This window comes from Octodon degus, unplaced genomic scaffold (genome assembly GCF_000260255.1).
Source record: "Octodon degus isolate 3935 unplaced genomic scaffold, OctDeg1.0 scaffold00112, whole genome shotgun sequence".
NCBI classification, from domain to species: domain Eukaryota; kingdom Metazoa; phylum Chordata; class Mammalia; order Rodentia; family Octodontidae; genus Octodon; species Octodon degus.
This window is the reverse complement of record NW_004524688.1, coordinates 4074473-4095125: the sequence shown is the minus strand read 5'-3', so window position 1 is coordinate 4095125 and position 20653 is coordinate 4074473. Positions and strand designations below refer to the sequence as shown.

The 20653-nt window shown below is 37.8% G+C and overlaps 1 protein-coding gene across 6 annotated transcripts in view; it reads left to right on the top strand.

Annotated features, from left to right (window-relative positions):
* Window positions 1-20653, top strand: part of Map3k4 (mitogen-activated protein kinase kinase kinase 4) — a 137489-nt gene that overhangs the window by 75376 nt on the left and 41460 nt on the right. For all 6 annotated transcript variants that reach the window (XM_023699265.1, XM_023699266.1, XM_023699264.1 and 3 more), the window contains exons 4-5: window positions 13569-13811; window positions 17165-17311. In XM_023699265.1, the coding sequence (XP_023555033.1) occupies window positions 13569-13811; window positions 17165-17311 (390 nt within the window). The remainder of the gene's footprint in view (window positions 1-13568; window positions 13812-17164; window positions 17312-20653) is intronic.

The window sequence follows — 20653 nt, the reverse complement described above, 5'->3', positions numbered from 1 at the left end:
AAGAAGCTTTGTGGTGATAGCTGACTCATCTAGTGAGGGCAAGGCCCTGTGCTCAGTACCCAGTACCACCACTGAGGCAGGAAGGAAGGGATGGAGAGAGGGAGGGAAACAAGGAGGGAGGGAGAAAGACCTGCATTTTCTGTTAGAACTCATGTTGAAGAAGGATGACAGTTTATCCATAGTCGTGTTAAGAATTAGGAAATAAATAAGGAAGCTTAAAAAAAGACTTTAGATCATCCCTGAGTCCACAAAAGAAGAAAAGCAAAGAGCTTTTTTTAATTTTTTTCTCTTTATGTTATCCCTGCTGTCAAAAACAAAAAACAAAATGAAATGAAACAAAACCCAGCTGATACTATTTTAGCTACATAGATTAAATAAGACAGAAGCCCTTGTTTTTAATTTTGGTTGATAAAATATTAAGTGCTTGTTAAGTAGTGAGAGTAATAACTGAAGTAGGAATTCTTCTAGGAGATTAATCCAAACTACCAAGTGATGAGACTCTGAAGTTGTAATTAACTCAATGGGAAAGTGAAGTTTTTTTTTTTTATTATTATTACTATTTCAGGGCCATGATATCAAGGCCAAATAGTGTGTTTTATATGCATCCTCCCTTCCTGGATTTTTGTTGTTGATTTACTAAGTATGACAGAGAAAGAGCCGTCTTTTTATTACTACTAATTTCTCTCATGTTGGTATAAATCTATGGTCTCTGAGTGTTAATCTCAGATTTTAGGTAATAATGTGTCTGATACCCAGTTCCTCATAATACCTGCTGGTCCCCTAATTTCTAGACTCCAAGTGCTACTCCTTTTCTACTTGTACAAATAGATACTGCTTATGTTGTAGTCCTTTCCAACCTTCCTAAAAAATTTATAGGAATCGTTTTAGCAGTGTTGTAGTGCCCAGGTGGCCTTCACAGCAGTGAGTATAGCTAAGGCTGGGTTTTGAAATATTATTTACAGTTCAATTTTAGCTTAAAAATTAAAACAAGAAACCATGAAAATATATTTAAATATTTATTGTTACTATCAAATCTACCTATTATATTTTTAAATAACTTTTTTGCTTTGAAATAACCTTAGATTTACAGAAAATTTGCAAAAGTAGTACAGTGTTCTCTTCCATATCTAGCTTCCCCTAATATTGACTTAACTTTGTAAATTGGCAAAACTAATGTATATTAACATCAGTGTAAAATTCTATTAACTGCAGAAGTTTTGGATTTCCCTATTTTTCCACTATTATTTTCCTTTTCTGTCCCAGTATCTTTGCATTTGGACTTGTCTTATGATTGGATGTGGGTAATGGGCCTGAGGATGAGTATCACAGAATTGAAGTGCCCTGATGTATTGCACAATCACTATTGATGTGATCCTTGATTACGTGCTTAGGATGGTACCTGCCAGGTTTCTCCAGAAATTACCATTTTCTACTTTCCATAGTACTTTTTGGAAATGAGTCATCGAATTCAAACTGTCATCAGATGAAAGGAAGAAATGTACACTTGTAGGAGTGGGACAGAACAGTATCTGCATATGTTATGTGAAATTCTATATGGAAGATTCTCTTCTATTTAATCAACCTTTCTTATCAAGAACTATTCAACTATTTATTTTTTAGTTTGGGTTATATCCACTTTTACTGTTATTTATTTTGTTGCTCAGGCTCTTCTTGTTTTAGCTATAGGAACTGTTTCAGTAGCATGCTACTATTCTTTTCTGTGTTAATTTGCTTTTTGTTTGGTTTTTAAGTGATATCTTATTTTCACCCACTACAAGATACCCCAAACTTGTCCTGTATTCTGACTATTCCAGTCCAGAGAATGGTACTGGGAAGTGAAGCTGTGGGTACTAGGTGTTGGTTCCTGTTGGAATGCCATTTCTTCTAGGGACTGTAAGCGACATAGTGGGAGCCTGGACCCTATCCTGCAAGCCCTCATGCTCACAGGTCAATACTCTATTTGCTTCTTATCTTGATCTACCTCTAATGAACCTGAGTTCATGCTGCTGTCTCTAGCTCTAATCTAGCACCACAACATGTTTGTTTGGGCTTAGTATATATTTAATAGTTTCAGAATTGTTAACCTAAATGTACTCTGTGAGGAGTAAGGGTATGAACTACACAGTGGAGTGTATAAGTACACTTTGTGTTTAGCCTTAGTGCATAGTCATTCCAAACAAATCCATACTGTGTGTCTCATGCACAGCCAGATCTGCACCAGTGTGGTTCTGAGTCAGCCACTGGAGATGCCAGTTTGGCCACAGTATTCCCTCTTTGCCTTTAAGATCTATGCTTACTGTGCAGCTATTAAAATTAACTGTTGCGTTGCTGTAATCATTACCTGTCTAATTTCATAAATAACATTAGAAGAACTTTTTATTGAGTGCAACACCAGCAAGTACACACTTGCTCATTTGCCTAGAGGTTTTCTGAAACAGATTTACTTGAGGGAAAATTGGAGTTGTGCTACATTGTTTTGAGATTGGTGAGCCAGCTGAGTCAGACCTGATGTAACAGAGTAGGACAGAAGTCATCAGCTTTCAGTGTAGAATTGGGTCCCTTGTAACAAAACAGTGACAGTAATGCTAAGACTAGTAGCTAGCATTAATAGAACACTTGACACGTAACTGGGGGGAGAAGAAGTGTCAGGGAACTCGGTTAAGTTGAACATCCAGTAAGTGAGAAAATCAGGATGTGAATGCAGAACTCTGCCTGGAAAACCATGACACTAGATAGCCATTAGATGCTTTAGTTTTGACAGTGTACCATCTCCCCAGTTACAGTAGGTCTCCCATGGTGTTTGGAGATGTGTATGTTTGACTTTGGGAGGGATGGCTATTTAAAAATGGTAAGATTTTATGTAAAAATTTGGATTTTTTTGGTTCTGCTTGAAATGCTGGAAGGTCTCTCAATATTGGATGCACTTTCCCACATAGTAGTCAGTGGTGGGAGCGGCCTGGCAGCAGATGTGCTCCATTTCACCCCAGGACTTCTTAGAGCTGCCTTGGTGTACCCATGTGTGTTACCTACCTGGCCCCTGTAGGGATTTCAGAGTGGGATCCCTACTACAGAATTAGTGCCATAACTCAGAACATAGCTCAGTGGTTGTGGGCTTGTTTGTCACCTTTTCACCACTTGAAAAAAATACCCAAGATAATTAACTTACAAAGAAAAAGATTTATTTTGGCTCATAGTTTTGGAATTTCTCCTCCAAGGTCAGATGGGGACCCAGTTGCTTTGGGAGTTAGGAGTGAATAGTAAAAATAAAGGTGCTTACCTCATATCCAGGAAGCAAAAGAAAAAGAAGTGGCCTGAATCTCACAGAACCTTGTGATGCAGGCCCATTCTTGACAGTGATCTAAGCACAGCACCTCCCTTAAGCTCTTTCCTCAGATGGGGCCACAGAATCTCCTAGTAGTGCTACTTGGGAAACTTGCCCAAACCTTTCTGTTACTATTTTGTGATCATGTTGTTATTCTTTTACTGTTTAAAATTTTCTTTTTTTGCAGAAAACAATAAACCTGTAAAACGATAATTCTGTGAACCCTCATAAATCTGTATCCAAGCAACATAGTTATCAGGTCATAGCCAGTATCTGTAGCCACTGGACATCTTCCTCTACCATTTGGAGAAAACCTTAGATATCAGAATAGCAGTAATTCCTTGATACTCAAATAACAAGTTAGTTACTATTCATATTTCTATTGTCACAGTTATTTTTAGCAAATAATTATCAGGTTCAGTCAGTTTGTAAGTAATACCTACAGATTCTAATTGTTATGTTTTTGTAGTCTTTCAGAATCTTTGGATTCTACTGTCTCCTTTTTTGTCATGTAGTTGTTGGGAAAACAAAATCATTTATCCTACTGGGTCTCCCACTGTCTGAAATTTGATGATTGTACTTTGACCTTTAGAATGTTTCTGTTTTTCCTGTGTTTTCTGGGATTTGTCATAAAAATTGAGCTGTTTGATCAGATTCAGCATATCCTTTTTTTTTTTGGAACTGGGGATTGAACTCAGGCCCTTGTGCTTGCCAGGGAAGCGCTTATTCCACTGAGCCATCTCCCCAGCAGATTCAGCATTTCTTGATTGATTGACATGCACTGTCTTTTCATGATGTTAGTATTAGTTGATAATCATAGCCTAGATTCTTTAATTCATTAAGGGCTGAAAGTACGAAAGTTCATATTCTCTTCTACTTGATTTCACCTCTTCATTTACTTATTTTTTTTTTCACCTCTTCATTTATTACCATCATTTCTTCTTGCTTTAAGAAGAAAACTTTTCTCACTGATTATTTGGTTAGTCAGTGGAATAGTTGAACAGGAATGACAAGTATGCTTGATTCTTCACTTTATAGTCACCATTTTTCAAAATAATGAGCTGGTTTATTATGACTGATGAGTGTTTTTATCATGAATTTAAGCATTCAATATGCCAATCCATTGAAGTCATTATTGCAGTCTGCTGAAGTATTTCTTGTAATCATTGTTGACACTGTTCCATTTTTGCACAGTGAGACTATACTCAGTTTAGCCTGAATCCGTTTTTCACAACCTTGCCTCATGAGTAGTCTGTGAGAGCTTCTTTGCTTTGTGGGTGTAGCAGTCTGTTTTAGGTTTATGTTGTGCATCTCCTCCAGATTAAGAATCATGCATATTCTCCTTCTACTGGGAAATAGTGTTCCAGGATCACCATCTAGGCACTAGCATTCCTGTTGAAGTCGTTCTGCACTGCTTTAGTCCTCCGAGATGGATAGAGAGACGTAATGCAACACAATTTCATATGACTACTTGAAGCTCAAATTCTAGCCTCCAGCTTTGTACTCAGTGTCTTCTGAATTAATCTGTGTGTGCTCTCCTTTTAGACTGTGAATCTCAGTTTATCGTGACATAAGAATGATAACATTAGAATGTCAGGTACTTAGTGTGTTCTAACGCACACATAGAAATCTCAGAATAATACAACTAGCAGTGTAATGACTGAAAAGCAGTTGGTTTTTGATTTTGTTACACCTTTAGGGTATAACTCTGGCAATATAAAAATTCCTGTGTTTTAAGGACATTTGGAATATTTCTTCTGAGGGTTATGATACTAGATATCCATTAGATGCTTTTTGTTGCTATTTTTAAATAATAGATTTCTTGAGATGTAACTCATATATCGTGATACTCGCCATTTCACATTATTCATTTAAGTTGGTTTTCTATTTTTAAAGTGTGTGTGTGTGGGGGGATTTTTATCATTCCTGGAAGAATTCTTGTACCACTTAGCTATTGCCTCCAAAATTCCTCTGAGCTTCATTCCCAACCCCAAGAAACTACTAACCTACTGTCTCAGTTACTCTCCTCTCATTGCTGGGACAAAATACCCGACACCCAAAAGGAAGAAAGGAAAGATTTATGTAGCTTACAGTCAGTGGAGGTTTCGGTCCATAATTAGCTGGCTCCAAGGCATAGTGGCACAAGGTACCCCAAGTCTACCTGAGGCTTTGAGAGGACAACTAGACACAAACCGTAACACCTATTTTTTGTCTCTTTCTGTTTGCCTGGTCTGGGGATCTCAGTAATGCAGCTGTGTAGTATATGGTCTTTTGTGACTGGCTTCACTGGTTATGTAGGGTTTTCAAGGGTCACCTATGTTGTGTGTATCTGCACTTCATTTTTTTATAGGCCCCATAGTGTTATGTTGTATGGCTATAGCATGTTTATCCATTTGTAGATTTTTAAAAAAATTTTAATAAAATTTATCTTTTATAAGACGTAGGTAATTTTTGTGTTTTTTTGATACTGGGAATTGAACTCAGGACCTTGCATTTGCTGAGCAGATGCCATGCTGCTGAGCCATATCTCCAGCCCAAGATACTTGCTTTTAGAAAATTCTGAACAATATATTTTCAAAGAAGTCTAGGTGCTCTAATAGAGATAGTTTCAGTTTTTGGAAAATTTGTTTTACCTTTAAAATTTTAACATAACTCTTTTGAGATACAACTTTACTTACTTTTAATATTAAAGATGGAAGGCTGGCCTGATAGCTCAGCGGACTAAAGCACCTGCAATCCCAGCACTTGGAGGCTGAAAACAGGAGAATCACTAGGAGTCAGATTTACATAGTGAGACCCTGTGGATCCTGTAGAACCTGCCCTAAATACAGGAAAAAAAAAAAAAAAAAAAAAGATGGATTTATTTCCCCCCTTTGTATTGATATATTTCCATAGTATCTTTATTCACACGTTTCTCACTTTTTGGATATTTTATTTTCCAATGTTGGAATTATCCTTTTTTTCCTTCAGATACTCATTTTGAGTGATTTTCTTTTACTTCCAGTAAGATGCTAAGGTATGTCAGCCCTTTCTTTGAAGAATCTTTTTCTTTTGTTTTGATTCAAAATCCACCCAAACTGACCTCAAAATTGTGATCCATTTGCTTCAGCCCAGAGCAGCTGGAATTACAGGTGACTACCATAATTCCTGGCTTCTCCCAACATTTTGATAGTTGTTACAGTGTCAGATTATATAGCTATTATTATTATCATCATCATCATCATCATTATCACTACCATCATTATTATTTTCTTATACTGGGAATTGGGCCCAGGGCTTATATGGAGCTGTATCCTCAACCTCCTTTTTTTAAAAAAAAAATTTATGTATTTGGTGCAGGGTCTTACTACGCAGCTCAGATTCATAGTGATCTTCTTGTTTTCAGCCTCCCCAGCACTGGGATTATAGGTGTGCACCACCACACCCAGTCTTGGCATCCTTGGGGGGCGGGGCTGGCATGGCATGAGGTGCTGGGGATCAAACCCCAGTCTTTGCATTTGCCTAGTCTGCTGAGCTATCTCACTGGGCCCGCCAACTCATTTTTATTTTGAGGCAGGATCTTGTTAAGCCTCTTCAGTTGCCCAGGTTGGACTTGCGGTTCTCCTGCCACAGTTCTCCAGAGTGCTAGGATTACAAGCATGCACCCTCATATAGTCATCATGGGCAGGATTGTCTTCCCTACTCTGATCATTGAGTCTTAGTTCTGCAGGTTGCAGGGTGTGTGTGTGTGTGTGTGTGTGTGTGTGTGTGTATTCGGATAAAGATTTGTATAAAGATAAAAGTAATAGGTTTTGAATTTTTTTGAGAGACTTCATGTAATTCTGTCTTCCAATTGCTGGAGTCATTTTTGTGTAACACTTGTCCTTTAATAGATTCTTTAGTGAGGGTTCATTCTCTGACTTCTTGGGCAGTTTATAAGATTTATGCTTGAAAGTCTGTTTGGCTACCTGTAAAATCATTGTGTTGTACTTTCTTTCCTTTAATGAATTTGTCATTCTTTTTTTTTAGCCTGAAGCATTAGGTTGGAAAGTTTGCCTTTTGTTCCTTGGAAGAGACTTGGTTTGCTAAATACCTAAAGGATTATTCTTCCTTTTTCTTTAAACTCTGCTAGTCTTACGTAGTGTTTATTAAGTTTCTTAACAGTTTTAAATTTTTGAACTTTAAGTTGGTTTTCTTTGGGAACCCCTAACATACTTTGTATCTATTTTGCCTATCTTCTGTGTCACTTCATTTCAAATCTTTTTCTCTTTATATCTTTTTATTTTGATTAACAAAATGTTCTTTCTTTTTAACTTTATATTTCTATGAAAGCATTATCTATTCTGTTTATTTGTTCTTTTGTTTCTTCTGGTTTATTATTTTTTTTAAATATATTTGGTTGTTGCAGGGTCTCACTATGCAGCTTGGACTCGGACTCGTGGTGATCCTCCTGCTTTCAGCCTCCCCAGTGCTGGGGTTACAGGTGTGTGCCACCATGCCCAGATTCTGGCTGGTGTGGCCTGTGGTATTGGGGATTGAACCACAGTCCTGGTGCTTGCCTAAGCAGGCGCTTTAGTCTGCTGAGCTATCTTGCTGGCCCCTTTTCTGGTTTATTTTTGAAGTGATTTAAAATTATTAAAAGTTATCAATTTCTTTTGTATTTTCTTAATGTCCTTTAGCTCATTAAAAGTGGACTACACTTCTGTCAGTTCACTAGACATATTTTACCTACCTTTATTGACTATGATACCATTCTAGTCTCCCTTCTCTCTTTGTTTATGATAACCCTGTGTTAGATCCGAACAGTCCTTCTTCTTGTTCATTTAAAAACATGATACTTTCATGAACTTTAAAGAAAGAAGGAGTTAGGTGAATGTTTAGATTATGACTTTTTAGCTACCTGCCTGAGAAATGTGCAGTCTCTCCCTGTGGACTTTCTTCTGTTTAATTCTGTTGACCTTTACTGGTCAGTTGGATTTCACTCCGGCAGTTTCCTTTTTTCATATGATGTTTTGTTTGTCCTGACAGGAATTTGGGGGAGCAGATTTAAGCACTCTGCTGCCTTTGAACTTACCACCAGCCCTTTGATATCACTCAGGAAATTGTGCCCAAACCACTCCCAATCTCACTGATGCTCTCAAGTAAATATAGAGAGATAGATATCAATGACTTTGAGATTTACCCCTTTCCCCACGTAAGACAGCCCATGAATTCCTGTGCTTCCCCTGCACACTGCTTTTGCAGTTTATCCATGCTGTGGGTCGTGGAACTGTTCACTGTTTTCCCTCTGCTTGTTTGGTTTGTGAATTGAATAGCCCATGCCACCTAATGTTCTTTAGATATGTCTCCCAGGGGGCTAGTTTTACTGTCCTGGTTGCTCTGTGTTTTTATGGGGCATAAGGGAAACTGGTTTCCCAGAACTCTTTTTATTAGGTTGACCTAAGTTGCCAATATTTGATCATTTTTAGCTGACTGAAATGGAAATTTTATGTGTTTAGGCTAATGTATTGCTCTTTAAGTTTAATACATTTGAAATCTCTTGAAAGTATATATGTTCTTTGATGTATATATCAAATACATGATTTCCTGTAGCAGGCAAGAGTTGCTAAAGTAGGTGTGATATATAAAATATGATTCCTTCTGATGGTATGTGGTGTAGTTTATAATATAAGTGTATAATTGTTTTAATTGCCTATAACATTCTTTGGATAATTCTCTATTTTCCAATTTTATCTGCTACCTACCTTTTTTGTTACTAAATTATTAGAAGTAATTGAATATGTTTCTCTGTTCTTTTGATATGTTTAATGCTATGCCAGTACTTTTGTATTTTAAGGTAGGTTTATTAGTGATGTTTGACATGTTACAAGGTAGTTCTCCCCATTTATTTTTTTTAGAAGTTTTTGGACCATTTTAATTTTTGCACATCACTTTCTTTGATAGGAATGTTATTAGGATTTGTCAAGTACAGACAGCATGACACCAGAGTTATGATGTGCTTGCATCCAAATTTTATTATTATCCTTTTATTATTGAGTCCTGAGGATTTGGCTGGATTGATCCAAGGTTTTATATCATATTAATCCTGTACTTCCCCCAGCAGTAAAATAATAGCAGGTATACCACCTTTGTACCACACTACCCCTTTCCCTAGTCTGGTTTTAATTAAATAATTTAGAATGAAAGATCTGGATTTTTCTCTTGTAGTATACATTCATTTATTTTCTTTCTTTCTTTCTTTCTTTCTTTCTTTCTTTCTTTCTTTCTTTCTTTTTGGTAGAACCGGGAATTGAACTCAGGCCCTTGTGCTTGCCAGGCAAGCACTTATTCTATTGAGCCATCTCCCTGGCCCCTCTTGTAGTATACATTTTAAATATGTAAATACTTCATTCTAGAATTTATAGTCCATAACGAACTTATTCATGATGTAGTTGTTTTAGCCTGTATAAGTTTTGCTAGTTTTACAGCTTTTCTTTTCCTTTAGTTTTCTTCCTGCCTTATGATTTGTATTCCAATCCACTTTTCATTTGACTCTATTGTAATTCCTTATGTAGCTTTTAGAGAAGGTAAAGGAAAGGAAATGTGCTCTTCTTCATTGTGAGGTGTTTGGTTGTGGTTGTGGCACAGGCTGGTTTGGGGAGGGTTGAGATGGCATGCTAAGTTCTCTGGGCCATGTTTGGTAGATGAGCAGATAGTGACTTGGAAGATTTTGTAGGATGTTTATGCAGCAGACATGGACAGACTGCTGCATAAATGGCAATTAATATATACAAGTTTACTGAATTCTATAGAGCTTTAACATTTTTTTTTCTGATGTCATTACACCAGGAAAAACAAAACAAAGTATATAAAGCTTTTAAAGAGATGTATTAATTGTGACCACATTTATCACAAGTAGTTGGTTTTTAAATTATGTAGCTAGTGCCGGGCCTATGTTCCAGCCCTTGGGAGGCTGAGGCAGGAAGAGTACTCTGAGTTTGAGGCCAGCCTAGGCTGTGTATTGAGTTCAAGGTCAGTCTGAACTACGTAGTCAGACCCTATCTTGAAAACCAAAAATCAAACTGAAACGTAAATTATTTCTAGTTTAGAAATTGTTGCTTTTTAGGAAATCCAAGGATAGTGTATATTAATTAAAATGCAACAACATGTGACAGATATAAAAATATAAATTAGTCTTGTTCTCCTTAATGCTGATACAAATTCCTGGACAGAAACACTCAGCATATTCCCCAGGTTGGTGTTCAGTTGTTTAATGCAAAGCTGTTTATTACTATAAGTTAAATATCTTCAGTTGTAAGAAAGGAAATTTTTTTTCTTTTCAAGCAGTTAATGATACTGGGAATTTTATACTAAGACAAAAACATAATCCTCAGTTTTATAACTAAATGTGTCTCAGTTATACAAAATATATAATTTTTTTTATCAAAGCATCCACTTTTCAAACTGTAGATCGTGTCAGCCTATCACTATAGTAATTACTGTTGTCATTAAGGAGCACAGTGACAACTAACTGTGAGAACTGGGAGCTATTAATAGGTTGGTCTGGCTAGATGTTTTGTTCTTTAATGTGGAGTGTTGGGAAAGCTGGAGAAGAGACATTGGTTCTGTGGTGGGAATGCAGCTCAGCATCTATTACATGGCAGATACTAACTGAGCTAAGTATCAGAGTCTTAGGTAAGAGAAAGGTGTTCTTCGTGCTTTTAGAACTGATGGCTGTGGGGAAAATCAAATAGGTAAAAATAACACGTGATAGTGAAAATAATAAGTACAACCAAGAAAGCACTCACAAGGCTCTACTTTAAGAAAATATGTTATTTGAGGCAAAGAAAACTTGATAAGAGAAGTTGGCATTTGAGTTCCTCTACCTACCTGATGATTAAATTTGGGCAGAAAGGCAGAGATGTACTTGCTGAACTTAGGGAAATGTAAGGAGGTTTTATAAAGGAGAAGGGGAGGATACATTAGAAGATAAGGATAAGATCTATGTGGAAATCAGGCCATTGGGCTGAATGAGAGGCCCCCGTCCTTAGTGGTGACAGTGAAGCTCAGTGATTCAAATTAGAAGGGGTAGAAGAAGCTTTAGAACAGAATCATACTGAGGGTTATTGTGAGGTCAGTGGGTTGAACACTGGAATTAGAAAAAAAAGTTGAAAAGACAGTGTGAGTTAAGGTAGGACAAGTATAGAGGACAAAGTAGATGGAGGACTGAGTAGAGCTGATAAATGTCTACAGCAGGAAGGGAATTGAGATGACAGATGGAGACATGACATACCAAAGTGATTGTGGGAGCCTCACTTTATCTTTGAGGAAGACAGGGACAGGAAACAGTCCCAAAGAATGTCACAGAGATGAACACAATTCCAGTCTGTAGCCGAGGTTCTTAGCAGTTAAAGTATAGAGTGGACTGAAAGGTCTACATATGATTGTCTAACCTAATGTCTGACATTAAATGTGGTTACTTGAATTGGTTCTAAAACAATCAATGGTGTGGTGGGAAGGAGAGCGTGTTAACAGTAATAATTTTAAAAGTATTACATACAGTACATTTTTAAAAGCACTTTTTCTATAGGTATATTCTATTTCTTTATAAGGTAAGGTAATGACTATTTTTTTCAGTACTAGTGATTGAACCCAGGGACTTAAGCATGCTACACAAGCACTCCACCTTAAGCCACAATCCTTGGCCTTATTTTTATTTATTATTATTATTATTATTATTATTATTATTGATACAAGGTCTTGCTATGCAGTTCAAACTCATAGTGATCCTCCTGTCTTAGCCTCCCCAGTGCTGGGATTATAGGCATGTAACACCACACGCAGTTTCTTGGTCTTATTTTTAAAATAAATCCAGTCTGAGACTGGTAGTGCTTTGAGAATCACATCACTAATTGAATAATTCAGTGCCAAATTTTCTAACCGTTGCACCTTGGTTTTTTCCTTATTCAACTATACTATATCTAGAAAGAAAATTAAAGTGAACTCAAGGGATACTGTGTTTTTAGCTGGCATCTTGGTGTAGGATGTGTGTGTGTGTGTGTGTGTGTGTGTGTGTGTGTGTGAAGAAAATCACCTGAAAGGTAGCATGAGATGAGTCTTACAAAGTACTGTTTCGAGGTGGGGAAATGAGAGGAGAAACACTGCCAGGTGATGAGGCACCATAGCAAGGGTCAGGGATGGTGCACACATGCACAAGGGTTATGGAAGGCCTATGAGGGAGGACAGAGAGGGTGAGTCAGCCAGGAGAGTGCAGGCTGGGTTGAGGAGGCCTGGGAGGGCAGGCAAAGTTCTCTGTACCACATTTGGTTGATGGGCAGGTAAAGGCTTGAGAGTCTGGAATGTTCAGTCTGCAGTTATGGACAGACCTACCATATAAATGCCAGCATCCTTCTCATTTGTGTGTATCCTCCAGGAGTATTGTAATCACTTTAGAGTTTTGCTTTTAGGTGGTAATTCAGGTTCCTTTGTCAAATTAAAGATCAAGATATGAGCTAGAGACCAGTTAAAACTGACAGAGAGGCTACATATCAGTGACATCATGGAATCCAAGTAGCTACAATTGGAGATGTTATAAATTGAAGAAGAGTTGAGATTTTCAGATTTAGATCACCTCAAATTTCTTAATAGGAGGAAGTAATGTCTTTGAATTTGACTGGTCAATGTAATGCTGGCAGGTGTTTAAGTATAGTGTAAAAGCTCCAAGTTTCCTATAGTATGGGGAAAAAAATGAGGAATTTGAGAGGACCAACTGAAAGGAGCCCAGGAAACCTCAAACAGCAGATAGAGTGGTACCAATCAGGTTGATCTTAGGGTTTTCCCCCCTTCAACATGCACATGTCACTTCAGGAGAACAAATAGAAGAATTGGTTAACTCATTAGTTTTCATCTTCACACAATGGCTATTTAGGAAGAACTAATTCCAGATTTTGTTAATCTTTTCTCAAATTTTATTAATTTTCTGGTTACTTAGTCTAGAAAGAACTGTTAATATATGTAACCTTAAAAATAAAGTGCTGTGATCATTTTAAGTGTGATGCAGAATGTTAAAAAAAGAACTTGATACTTTTACTGTTTTGTTAAGTATATTCAGTTGGGTTTCTATTCTCATTACGATTTTCAAGTATTCTTAAGCTTTTTTGGTCTGTGTTGAAAATGTTGAATTTTTGAAGTTTTTTGCCCTGTTAAAATTAGACTTTTGATTTGTCAGCAAATTGTAGAGAAACTACAACTTTGTACTTTTTTAATCTCTGTCTTGAATTTTTGTTAGTTTTCTGAATTTCCAGATCCCATGTGGGGTTCAGATTATGTGCAGTTGTCAAGGACACCACCTTCCTCCGAACAGAAAAGCAGTTCTGTGTCCTGGGAAGAGCTGAAGGCCATGGACTTGCCTTCGTTTGAACCTGCCTTCTTAGTGCTCTGCCGAGTCCTGCTGAATGTTATACATGAGTGCCTGAAACTACGATTGGAGCAGAGACCTGCTGGAGAGCCGTCTCTCTTGAGTATTAAGCAGGTTTGTTTCAAAGACTGTTTAAAATTTTTAGCGATTATTACATTAGTCTCCAGGCTTATCCATTTTGAGGATTGCTTTCTCTAATTGCTGCAGATAATGAAAAAACAGAAAAGAATGTGTATTGGTGTCTTTTTTTGATACCAGAAATTGAACTCAGGACCTAGTGTTTGCCAGGCAGGCGCTTACGCTGCTGAGATATCTCCCTGGCTCCTAAGCTGTTCTTTTTAGAAAGACAAGAACAGTATGAAATGTTCTTGTCTTATGGCTCAACATGCTTCCACCTACTTTCTTGTTCTAAAAGAGTATAAAAATAGGGTGGTGACATGATCTTTGCCTCCTTTGTTTCAGTCTTTGAAGACTAGGAACAGGTTTTTTTTGTTGTTGTTGTTTTGGTTTTTTTTTTTTTTTTGTCTTTTTGAGACAGGGTTTCACTTTGAACTCATTATGTAGCCTAGGTTGTCCTCAAATTTACAAATTTACTTGAGTTCCTGAGTACTGGGATCACAGGTGTGTACCACCACAACTGACCACAGAATTTGTTCTTTAAAACGACATTTTTTTGGTGGTGTTGTATTTAAGTTATATAGAATAATGTCTTTTTACAGTATGTAGAGGAGATATGTTAGAACTTTTCGCTTACTTAAACAATTGTTTAAACAGTAAGATTGACTGATTTTCTAGTTGTTAGTTTTAGGTGAGATTTTTCTTATAGGAGGTTCTTATTCAAAAGAGTATAAAGGAATGGCTGGATGCAGTTCTGTTGAGTAGAGTGAATACTAAGGAGTATCTGAAATTAACATCTCCATATTCATTATATAAAATAAAAATTATCAGGTCTTGAATCTAAAAATAAAGATAGACATCTTTTTTGTAGACTGTTATGTCCATCTCCTAAGGCAGTGGTGGTGACCCTTGTAGGGCTTCAGTGGTAACGAGCAGCTAGCTGGCTGTGAAATGTGTGCCGTAGGTTTGCCACCACTAGACCCTGGAATGACAGGACTGAGCAGTACTGAATGAGAGAAGAGGGGAGAATTAGGTCACACTGCAAGTACAGAGTGAGATGTGTGCTTGTTTGTTTAGAGTGGTGCAGTGTAGGATGGCTAGTGGAGTGAGGCCGAGGTGGCCCCCATGCCAGGCACAGCCAGGGTGCAGCGTTCAGGGACTTTTTTTCTGTCCATCTTGCTCTGGCCACTGTCTTGCTGTCTACTTTCACAAGACTTTTCCACCTCCTCTGTATTGCAACAGTAATCTGGGAACTTTGAGTAAAATAATCTACCTTACAAAATAGATTCTTCAGAAATATAACCTGATAGGGGCCTGGCCAGATAGCTCAGCAGATTAAAGCACCTGCTTAGACAGATGCAGGGACCAGAGTTTGTTTCTTGTTCGATCCACAGGGTTCAACCCCGCCCCTGGGGCATGCTGAGACAGTGACTAAGATTGGGTGTGGTGGCCCACACATGTAATCCCAGCACTTGGGAGGCTGAAAACAGGAGGATCACTATGAGTCCAATCTAGTAATGAGACCCTGTAGACCCTGTCCTGAATACATTTAAAAAAGTAAAAAGAAAGAAATACAACCTGATAAAATTAGGTGGAATTTACCTTGTTACTAATAGTGCTTTTGTGAGGAGTAAATGGTATAGTTTATGTTATAAGGTTTTGAAAAATAATTTTTTTTTTTTTTTAACCATTTATGTATTTGGTACAGGGTCTCTATGCAGCTTGGACTTGTAGCGATCCTCCTGTTTTCGGCCTCCCTAGCGCTCTGATTATAGGCGTGCATACCTTGCCTGGCCTCTGTCACTGGCTCAGCACGTCCCAGGGGCAGAGGCCTATGTGACATGCGGGACAGGGATTGAACCCTGGTCCTTGTGCTTGCCAAGCAGGCACTTAGTCTGCTAGCTATCTCTCCATCCCTTAAAAAATAATTAAATAAAAAATTAAATTAATGTAGTGTTGCTAGAGTAAAGAGGATAGAAAATGCATTCAAAGCTCAGGTATAAATATCTAGTAGTGACCTCTATAGTACAGCAATGCATATGTGTATAATCCAAATAGGATACTTTTTAGCAGATCTAACTATAATCTTAGCTCTTTCATCATGGATAATTACTTTAAAAATGTTTAAGGACTTCAGTTTGTAAAAGCAATCAATTTTACTTTTTAAAAATTTGAAAAGCACAGATAATGACACAAAGGTGAAAATTGTCCTATTTTCCAACCGCTCAGTGATAACACGGTAACATTTTGGTGTTTCCATCCACTTGTTTTTCCTGCACATAATACTTTCTACGCGTAAAAGTAAGGAAATGTATGTTATGTATACAAGTCTAATTACTTTTCAAAGCAAAATTTCAGTGCCTTTGAGAATCTGTTGTATGGATGCATCATAATTTATTAATCCCTACTGTTTTATGTACTGTTTTGAGAAATATATTGATAGGTAAGTCTTAGTATACTATTTCTGGAATATAAAACAACAATAAATAAGTGAGTTGTATACTTTCGAATCTAGAAAGTGTATACCAGTTTCATTTCCCAATAACTGCCCTGGAGTTCCTTGTGTCATGGCTGATGTACATGAAAACGAAGGTGGCTGTGTGGTCTTGTCTGTCCTCGGTGACTAGACTATGAGTGTCGTGTGCCAGCCTTCAGTGAATGGGAAGAGCTTGCCAGGTCTCTTTCCTTCAGCCTTCTTCCTTTACAGCCTTGCCTGCTGAACTGACGCATTGCAGTTCTGCCCATTTTGGTTTTATTTCTCTTGTTCTTCCATCAGTCTTTAGTAGATAAATTTAGGATTAGCTTGCTTGCTTTTGCAGTCACTAGACATTTTGATGGTGGATGAAGTCACTGACCATAGTAGGTAGACTATTCTGAATTATTCCAAAGGCTACCATGCTCTGTGATATGTTAATGCATTTGAGTTTAATTATGTTTTAGGTAAAACTTCCCATTTTCATTAGGAGATTTTGTTTTTCTTGTATCTCTTGTTTTACAATGTAAGTTAATAGAAAAACTCATCTTATTCCATAGAATTTATTTTTAATATAAATTTATCTGTAGGAGACTGTATTAGCAAAGTACCAGTTGTCTATGGGCTATTTTCTCAGTATGTATCTGTGCCGCAATATGGAATTCCTTTATTTTTATTCTTCTGTTTTTATTCAGTTGAGACAACTGAGGCATTTCCATCAAATAAACTGATTAACAACTTAGAAACTAAGGTTTTTTCAGAGGCAAGTTCTTCATTCTGGGTTTTTTGAGGATGTAAGTGGGCATGTGTGAGAGCGAACAGCACATCTGGTCAGTGCGCATGAACGATGATGGCGCTTGTGCCTTGTCTCTTGCAGCTGGTGAGAGAGTGTAAAGAAGTCCTGAAGGGCGGCCTTTTAATGAAGCAGTACTATCAGTTCATGCTGCAGGAGGTTCTAGACGGCTTAGAGAAGACTGACTGCAACATTGATGCATTCGAAGAGGATCTGCATAAGATGTTGATGGTAAGGGGCAGAATATTTCGTGTGTGTGTGTGTGTGTGTGTGTGTGTGTGTGTGTTGTGTTTACCTAGTAGGTGAGTGTAGCAGAGCTTGACCTGAGTCTGCCTAGTAGTAGGTTCCTTTTGTTTTTGTTTTTTCTAAATGTGCATTGAAAAAAATTCCTGAGTGTTTCTTTTTTCTTTTTCTAAATCTTTTATTTATTTGGTACAGGATCTTGTTACACAGCTCGAACTTGTAGAGATCCTCCTGTGTCAGCCTCCCCAGTGCTGGGATTACAGGTGTGTGCTACCACGCCTGGTTTTGGTGGCCAGTGGTGTCCGGGGCCAGTCTGGCAAGCGGTACCAGAAATTGAACTCGGTTCCCTGTGCTTGCCAGGCAGACCTTAGACCACCTATCTCCCCAGCCCCCTGAGTGATTTTTAAATTAGCTTTTTTTAAAAGTTCTGAATTTAGGGCCAACCGGATAACTGGGCAGATTAAAGCGCCTGCTTAGGTAGATGCAGGGGCTAGGGGTTTCATCCCAGGCCTGCCCTGGTGGTGCGTGCCCGTAATCCCAGTGCTTGGGGGGCTAAAAAACAGGAAGGATCACTACAAGTCCTCTGTATAGTGTGACCCTGTAGATGCTGTACTAAATGCATTTTTTAAAAAAAGGTTTTGAATTTATTGTTTAATTTTAGGACAATTAAGGCCCAGAAAGAGAATCAAAATATAACTGTTTTATTCATCTATTTGTCAGATAAAATAAAACTGACTATCCTGGTTAGTCGGTTTTTAATTTCCAGGAGAATATCAGAGGACTTGCATTGCTCTGGAAATAGTGAGGAAAAACAAAGAGTGGTTTGGTGAGGATGGCCGTGGAAGATACTTTCACCTCCACATGTCCATCCAGGGACAGGGAGAAGTAGGCTGAGATGGGACCCTTGCCCTAGCTTAGGACTTGTCAGAGAGTTCTCGCTATGCGGGAACCCAATCTCAGAGATGAGCCAAAGGTTCCCTGAAGAACCTGGCACATTTGAGACTTTCTAAATTGAGATGGCAGGAATAATAGTCCTGTTTTTCTTCCAGGGAACTGTCTTCTTCCAGTGAACCCCTTCCAGTGAACCCGTCTCCTCATGTGTGTTGTACTGCGATTCTAACCTCTGGGCTAGTGCTTGTATTTTTTTCCTACTAGAAATGCCCCTCTTGATCTTCATCTGCCCACTAAGGGCTTACTCTCAGATTTTGGGTTTTTTTTTCCAGAAAGCTTATCTGACAATTTTAGCCCTTGAGCTTACATTTATCCCCCCTTCTTCAAACAGTACTAGCAATTGCAGTTAGAACTGTAGCATATGCATAACATTGAAACAGAGATTTATCTCAGGGTATCCTGGTTAGACTGTAAGTTTCTTGAGCCAGGAGCTATTACTTAAAATTCTTTTGTCTTCCATATTGTATAATAGAATATTAATGTATTATATTAGATTCATTAGGGTAAATGTGTGAATGATTTCATAATATTGCAAGTTGATGATAATAAATAATAATAATGTAACTTGGTTATATATTGTTTTGGGGATGCTGTCATCCTTGCTTAACAGAATGCTAGTTCCTGCCTCGAGCTGAGTAGCCTCTCACCTTCTAGGCTAGAAGAAAGGGGGAAGGCTTCTTTCCAGCTAAGCACAAAGCTTTTTATTTTTTTATTTTATTTTATTTTTTTAAATATTTATTTATTTATTTATTTGTTTATTTTGTGTGTGTGTGGCCAGCTCAGCCCACCAGGGGGCGGGGCTGGCTGGCATGTGGTGCTGGGGGATTGAACCGCGGTCCCTGTGCTTTGCTTAGTTTAGCTTGTTCTAAGTAGGTTCTTTAGACCACTGAGCCATCTCACCAGCCCCCACAAAGCTTTTTATGAGAGCAGTAAGAGCTCTCCTGGGGTCCCACTCCCCCCAATTTCTCCCACATCTTGTTGAACAAATCTGTTGTGTGACCTTAGAATTGTCAGTGGAAGCTGTGAATTCAAGTAGTAAGCAGCTTCCCAGTCCCAATAGTAAAGGAAGGAAGTAGTGGGGAATGGAACTTGAAATACCTGTCATATCCTAAGAAATAATTTTAACACATCATAAATGAATGTATAAAAAATTGCATTTTGAAATACTATGTCAGAAAAGACTATTGAAAAGGTATGGTAACAACAATATGCAATATATTAATTATTGTTACTGTCCTACTAACCTGTTGTGAAACTGTTTCATTACTATTTTATCTTTTTTCTCACTAAAATGAAAAAAAAAAAGAAAGAAAGAAAGAAAATGTATGGTAAAACACAGTACCACCCAAATTTTTATTTTCTTTTTCTGTGGTTAATTATGGATAATAATACAATTACATCCCAACGCTATGGAAGGCTGAGGCAGCAAGATTAAAAGTTGCAAGCTCAGCTTGGGTGACTTAGTGAGATCCTGTCTCAAAATTTAAAAAAAAAAACATTAAAAGGGGGCCGAGGACATAGCTTAGTGTAAAGGCCGTGTATACAGTCTCTTATACCAAAACAAAAACAAAAACGAAAAGTTGTTTGCAGAATAACTTTTCAAGGAATGCCCAGTTTTTGTCCTTTAATGGGAAAAAGGGCAGGTGGGAAATACAGAGTGAGGAACAGCAGGCAGGTGAATATACCCCCTCCCCAAAAGTGGTGTCCATGCTCGTCATGTGCCTGACTGGTGGAGGAGGCCTAGGGTAAGTCAGTGAACAACATGGGTAGCTAATTTGTCTTAGACTTTGGCTTTGCTGTCTGTGATGTACATGAATCAGATTGTATACTTTTATGCATGAAGAAACTGATTGACAGTTATCAGTGGTTTAAAAATTGGTTCTATAGTGTGCTAGAAAGATCACGACAGTGACATGTTTGAAGACTGAGAAAATCCCAGTAAAATCTATATTTCTGTTAGGAATGAAAGGGAGAACGGCTCTTGGATAGGCAATCAAATATGTTTTCCACACCTTCTTCTCTTGAAACTTACTGAAAAAAAGCAGAAAAGAATTCCATCTCTATGGTAACATCACACTGTCTTAGAAGGTAGTAAAGTCCTATCTGCACAGTTCTGAGAGAGAGATTGTTTGATCCAAATATTTTTAACCCAGTCAAGTTACTCTAGGTCAGAAAATCCAAAAATGAGAACATGTTGTAATAGCCTCTCTGAGCCTGTTTTGGGACAAACTGCTAGTAAAGTCCTCCTAGCAAACAGGTAAGATGAGAACTTAGAGATGGGGGAACTGTCATTGTAGGATTTGTTGTGGGTGTAGACACTACCTCAGACAACTGGATAGCGTGGTCACAGATCATAATTTTTATGTAATAGCCTTGAAA